The following is a 6,746-nucleotide window of genomic DNA, read 5'->3' as shown; positions in this document are numbered from 1 at the left end:
GGGTACAGAGTTTCCGTCTGGGATGCTGTAAGAGTTCTGGAGATGGATGGCAGCCACGGTTGCACCAATATGAATACACTTAACGCTCCTGAACTGTACACTTACAAGGTTCAGCTGGTAAATTTTATTTCATGTCCATTTCACCACAATTTAAAAAAAAAGAAAGAAAGAAAGAAATGAAATGAAATGAAATGAAGAAATGAAATGAAATGAAATGAAATGAAATGAAATGAAATAATGAAATGAAATGAAATGAAATGAAGGGACCATAACGGGAGTATAAGCATTAGGGAGACCCCTGCAAGTGGAGCCACTCAGGAAGAGTGGGAGCCATCCTGCCCATAGTCCCAGGGGACAAGGGGAGCTGTGAGAGCCCAAGCCCAGGGGAGGGGCCGTCCTTAGAGAGGACTGCAGCATTGCCAAGACCCCACACCACACCAGGGGCAGGGGTGGGGGAGAAATGCCAGGGAATCTGGCTCCTCCCGGCATATCCCACTGGTCACACCCAAGGGCAAGTCAGAAAGTTCAGGACCCCCAGGCGCTGCAGGCTCTGGGGGACTGTGCTCTCTTGAGGTGGCTCTGGGACGAGCTCAAGCAGCAGACAGACAGCCTTGTGGCTCCTGAGCTCATGGCTCTTAACAGTCTCGTGATGGAATAGGCAACAAAGAAGTCACCTTAATTTTAGAGTATGCTCCATACCACAAAGAAAATAAACCAAACACAGTGAGAGAAAGCAGGGAGGGGACACCCCCTGAAATGTCAGGGAAGACCTCTCTGCAAAAATGGCACATCAGAACCTTAAACCCTGTATCAGGCAGCGTTCTCCAGCGTGCCAGAGCCAACAGGATGTGTAGATACAGTAAGAGACTGATCCTAAGGAATTGGCTCGTGCAGTTATGGGGGCTGGCGTGTCTGACATCTGCCGAACAGACTGCACACCCAGAGGGACCTAGGGCAGAATTCTCCCTTCCTCTGAGATTCGGCCCATCCACATTATGGGGGGGGGGGGTGTGATCTGCTTTACTCAAAGCCCATTGATTTGAATGTTAATCACGTCTACAAAATACTTTCGTAGCCACAGCTAGGTGTGTTTGAGCAAACACTGGCCACTAGGGCCCAGCCAGGCTGACACATAAAATCAACCGTCATGGACACCATTACCCATCTGGACCAGCGTGTTGTTCTCACATGGAGCCACTAAATTGGATATCCCATTCATACCCCGCACGTGTTTCTTTTGCAGAGAAAAAAAAAAAAAAATCCCACTTTGCAATTGCATCTGGTCAACAGGAAGCTCTAGTTTTGTGGGAAGAGGACTGCTGTTCCAGAATCGTCCCACGGAGGCACCCACCGGCTGACCAGGGACAGCCCTCCCAGCTGGCGGATAATGCAGGGCAATAAGAAGTGCACGGACGGGTTCAGTGACTCCTCGAGCATCGGCAGCGTGCTGGACGATGCCGACAGGGAGGTTAGCAGCCTCACAGACCGGGCCTTCCGGAGCTTGTGCATCTCAGAGGACACATCCTTCAACGACTCTGACCTGACCCTGTCCCCGGACATCACCCGCCAGGTGCTGGGGACTTTTCACCAGGGAACGGTAAGCCACACCCACAGGAAAAGCAGCATCTGGAGCCAGTTACCGTCGCAAGGCACCGAGCATGCGGGCTGGGCGGCCACGTTCCAACAGCTACCCAAGTACGTTCAAGGGGAGGAGAAGTACCCCAAGAGCAGCCCCCCACTGACACCAGCCCAGAGGAGACTGGAAGTGCCCCTTTCCGGCCTGAGGAGCAGCAGCAAGCCGGCTTCGAAAGTGTCATCACTAATTAAATCTTTTGACAGGACTGAGAGCCAACGTTGTGACAGCAGGCCTCCGACCAGTAAGCCCCCAGCTCTCAAAAATCCCCCTAAATTTGCTCCTCTTCCAGAAAGTGGTGTCAACTTCTGCTTCGATTCTGCATTTCTGACCGTCAGGAGGGTGCCTGCTGAAGTCTCTAGCGCCCATCAGATTAGCCACCAGTCTGGAAGGAAGCACGGAGAGCAGGAGTCCCCCAAGAATCCCGAAATGGCCTGTCATGGCTCCAGCAGCTTCCTCACAACACCTGATAATGCGGCCAGCTCGTTTGAGTCCAAGTTCCCATCCCCGCCCCACAAGCCAGCCCAGGGTGAGCCCGGAAGAGGTAAGGAGTGGCCCCGCAAGGGAACCTTTCTTCATAGTGAAAACAGTGCTTTTGAGTCGTGGAACGCCCACCAACCGAGGCTGCCCGAGAGAAAGGAGGTCGCTGACCCTGTCCCAGAAAGCAAAACTCCCAAGAATTACGAGGATGCACCCATGTTAAGAGAGCCCCCTGCCCCTGAACACAGAGTCTCCCCCTGCCAAGCCCAGGCCAGCTGCAGCCAGGAGGAGAAGAGGTTGGCAGCAGGGGCTCTCACCACGTCTGGACCCTGGGGAGCTAGGGATCCAGGAGCCCAGGCATTCGCTGTGGAGGGAAAAGCTTCAAGCTCACAGCCTGACCCTCAGATGAAGCCGACCCAGGCCCCATGGAGGAAACCAAAGCCTGGCAAAGGAAGGAAAGAAAGTCTACCAGATGCTTCGGAAGAGAAGAAGCAGGCCACCAGAAGGGGCCCAGCCTTGTATACAAAGCACAATCCCCAGGATCAATTTCCAGAAAACGAGGCTCTTGACCTGCCCATGGATCCCAACGAGCATTATAGTCCTCCTTTTAACATCAGTAAGCTTCTGACTCCCGTCATCCCCACCAAGCATGTCCTGGAGCCATCCGATAGCCAGCCAGTGGAGATGACCCCATCACCCCCAGGACAGCTGAATGGATACCAAGAGAAGGAGCCCAGTGAAGGTCAGTCTCGGGATAGCTACAGATCCAAAGCCCCCAGCCTGCTGTTCAACCTCAAGGACGTGCGGAAGCGTGTGAAGAGCACGTACAGCCCCTCACCACTCCTGAAGGGCCTTGAAGAGAAAACCAGAGGCAAGCAAGAACCCGTGAGCAATGGCATCCTCCTTCCCAACGGGCTGGAGGAGAGCCCTTCAAATGAGCTTCCTAAGGAGAGACCAGCTGATGGCTCTTGTGGGTCGCACATGAGTACCCAGAAGGACCCTGACGCTGACCCCGGTGTATCCTCTTCAGAGACCTGTCTAACTCTTGGCTCACCCCCAGCTACCACCCAAGCCCCTTTCTGCATCAATGGGGAGGGAGCTGACAGAAACAGCTACGAGAAAGACGATGGAGACCCAGAGATGGGCATCATCAGGTCGGGCAAGAGTCCAGACGCCGGCAAACCCTGCCCCAGGAAGCGTCTGTCCCTGAGGCTTTGCAGCAGAGAGCCTGAGGCAGGGAAGGCTACAGAGAAACCTAACACCCCCAGCCTTGAGAAGGGGTTCCTGAGATCCGTGTCTCAAGAGACAGAACCTGAGAGAGACGCAGGACTGCAGAATCCCAACTTGAACCAGAAATTCTCCCCAGGACCCCTCTCTCCCGAAGAAGAAGATGTGTTCTACAGTGACACCCAATCAGATTTCATGCCAGGCTTCAAAAGTAAGGCCAAATTCAGCACCAGCTCTTCAGACCAGTCCTTTGCCTCATTTGAGGATCAGCAGAAAACGTGGTTCACCGAGAGCCAGCAGGAAGACAGGAGGAATGACGGAAGTGCAGGAGACAGTCGGAAGGACGAGAAGGAGAAAGTGATGGGGAGCGAGGAGCTCCAGCACGGTGCCCTGAGTAATGCGCCCGCCTGTGTGCAGGAGCACAGCAAGGGGGAATCATTGCAAGGAGAAGGGGAAGGTTTGTCTGGATGTAGACCCAGGGGAGCATCGGGAGAGGAGGCTAACTTCAGAGACACTTGGATGGGGGGAAGTAAGGATACAGCCAAAGAATTTACCCCCTCGCCATCTTCCACTTCAAACAAGCACATACTGTTTGTGATTAAAGACAACACCCTCAGGGCCACCCCCGTGATAAAACCCATCATGCTGCCCCTCCTGAGGACCATGTCATCAGAGGACTCACTGGGCGGCAGCCACAAAGAGGACGACTTGCCAAAGCCAGGCTGGGGAGAAGAGGCTGGTCTTGGTGGCTCTGAGAGCAAGGAAATGGCCAACATCCCAACCCCCGCTAGCATGCAAGACACACACTCGAAGCACACAGCCTGGGAGGGCACGGAGCACCATGGGCGAGTACCCGGCATGGCCCAGATGGAGATTTCCCAGCCAGTCCCAACCAGAATTGGCCCATCTCCTCCACTCATGGGAGAGGGCGAAGGGCTGAAGCCACCCCCAGAGGATGCACGTCACCTTGTGGCAAACAAAGGCAAGAACAGTTCCACGGACCAGGGGAAGCTGGATGCTCCAAGGGGTATCCCCACCATCGCTTTGCCCCAAGGCAAGGCAGAAGACCAGCCACCCCCACGGCAGCTGGGAATGTGTTGGGAAGAACACACACAAGATTTCAAAAGTCACTTATTGTCTACACCCAGAGCAGGGCCCCCAGGGAGAAGACTGGTGCCGGGGGAGATGGCTGTTTCTCCTAATGCCAGCTCCCTGGATGAGAGCAGCGCGTGCTCTCCTGCCGCCAGCAGCATCTGGGATGATGCTTCCCAGGCCCCCACTGAGCCGGGCCCGCTGCCAGGGCTGTCTCCTCACCCCAGTCCCTGGGCCGGCCTCTACCCGGCCAGGGTCGCCCGGCGGGAGGACCTGACACACGCCCTCACGTGGGAGGCTGGCTCAGACCCCCAACTTGAGCCATCCGCGGAAGACCTCAGGACCCTTTCTCCAAGAGGTTCAGTGCTGGACATGGCCAGCAGCTCCGCAGGCCTCCCTGAGAAACCAGAGCCCCCTGCTCCACTAGAGAGGGCGGTCGGCAAGCCACCGGCGGTCCCACCCAAAACAGAGAAGGCCCTGCGGCGGGCAAAAAAGCTGGCAAGCAAGAGGAGAAAGACCGACCAACTGCAAGAGAAGCATGGCGAACCCGATGAAGAAAAGCCCTTCCTGGAGGACTGGGAGCGCAGGCCACCATCGCCTGGAGAGAGGCCCCGACCCAGGTTCCCCGAGGTCCGTTCCGTGCCCCCTCCCACCCACCGTCACTCAGTGTCTGCCTTCTCAGAGCCACTCAGGAGGCAGCCTGGGGGGTCCCAGTCCCTTATGCCTCTGGTCCCTTACCCTGCCACCCAGAAGGTCCTCCAAGACCCCCAATCTGGAGAGTACTTTGTCTTCGACCTGCCACTCCAGGTGAAAATCAAGACCTTCTATGACCCAGAGACAGGCAAATATGTCAAGGTCCCCATCCCATCCTCTGAGGGGGGTTCCCCTGAGCCGCCCCCACCAAACACACCTGCTTCTCCCTACATGCTGTATCCCCACTTCCGGGCCCTGCCATTGATGCCGCTGCGCTGCTCCTCTCAGCTCTCCGCCCCCACCTTCTTCAGGCAGGGCCCACACGCCCCCGAGGTGGCCGGCCCGGGGTCCCAGAGGGCCCGTGAGGCTGGCATGCCAATGGCACCTCCCCGGCGCTCAGGGGAGGAGGGGGGAGATGCTCCACGCCTGGGCATCATCTCCACCAATGACCTAGAGGACTTCGCCACAGAAGGCATTTCTTGAGAATTACAGCAAAATAACTCCCCCTCAAATAAACCCAGAAGAACTTATTTCCCCTTTCCCCCAAATGATCAGTCACTTATACACACACACACACACACACACACACACACACACACACACACACAGACATCAACATGTACTTAGCCATGTGGGATCCCTAATGTCTCAAAGGAAGTGGGGATTGAGAAAACCCCACCTGAGGGGCTTCCTGGGGCTCTCCTCCCTGGGAGAGCGCTGTTTGCAAAACCCTTCCTGGATCCTGGATCTGCTCCCCTTCCCCCTTTCTTCTCCCCTCCCTTTCTCCCTGTCCTCCTCTGGCCATGCCATGGGAGTGAGTCCCACCTGATTCCTAATGGCCACTCTGCTCAGGCACCCCACCTACTTCTTCTCAAGGGCCAACTCCTGCAGTGAGCCTATTCCCAAGCCCCCAGAAATGCTGCACTGCACTGAGCCCAGCCCTGCCGGGCAAGCAGACCACCTGGCACAGCCCCTCCAGGTCCAGCATGGCACAGAGAAGCACCTCCACCCTCCCTCCCATGCTCTAACCACTTCCAGCTCACTTCAGGCAGAAATGGCTAAGGACTGCCCCAAGGCAACTCTGCAGAAATGCTGATTTGGATAGAATGGGTTTTCTTTATTGAGGAAGATTTCCTCTGAAGGCTATTTTCTGATAAAGAAAAGGCTACCTTTTAAAAAGTGAAACAAGCTTGCAGATGTGGTTCTGTCCAGGACAGGTCTTCCATCAGTGGGCAGTGGCGGGTCTCCATGGGTGAGTAAAGGGCCTTGTGCTGTCCAGGCCTTCCATCACCACCGGCCACACAGGGGCATCACTCTGAACGGAGTAACCTCGACACCTGCTGCTGTCCCGGCACTCCTCCTAGAGCCTTCGGCACTGTCCCTGCCTTGGCGGGTTGGGGCTCTCCATTCACATCAGGGGACAAAGAGGAGGGAGACCCAAGCTCACCATCGTGGCTGGCCCAGAGAACTGAGTCAGGCCCCAGGAGTCCCAATTTCATGACTGTTAACCTATGCCCCGTGCTCAAAGGGAAATTGTATTTTCCCAACTCCCAGGCCTTCGGGGATGTGGAGGGAATGTCTAATACAGGTCAAGGGAGCAAAATGCAATAACCATCTCTGC

General features: G+C 55.9%; 1 protein-coding gene across 1 annotated transcript; it reads left to right on the top strand.

The window, feature by feature from the left end:
- The first annotated feature begins 1,249 nt into the window (after positions 1-1,249).
- Positions 1,250-6,428, top strand: CUNH10orf71 (chromosome unknown C10orf71 homolog). Its single transcript, XM_032837778.1, has one exon. It carries the CDS (start codon positions 1,388-1,390, stop codon positions 5,606-5,608), a length of 4,221 nt encoding a protein of 1,406 aa, XP_032693669.1. The 5' UTR covers positions 1,250-1,387; the 3' UTR covers positions 5,609-6,428.
- The last annotated feature ends 318 nt before the right edge of the window (positions 6,429-6,746 follow it).

This window comes from Lontra canadensis, unplaced genomic scaffold (genome assembly GCF_010015895.1).
Source record: "Lontra canadensis isolate GAN:19392208 unplaced genomic scaffold, GSC_riverotter_1.0 scaffold3, whole genome shotgun sequence".
Classification (NCBI taxonomy): Eukaryota; Metazoa; Chordata; class Mammalia; order Carnivora; family Mustelidae; genus Lontra; species Lontra canadensis.
Note: the sequence above shows the minus strand (reverse complement) of the source record. Positions and strands in the feature narration are given on the sequence as shown.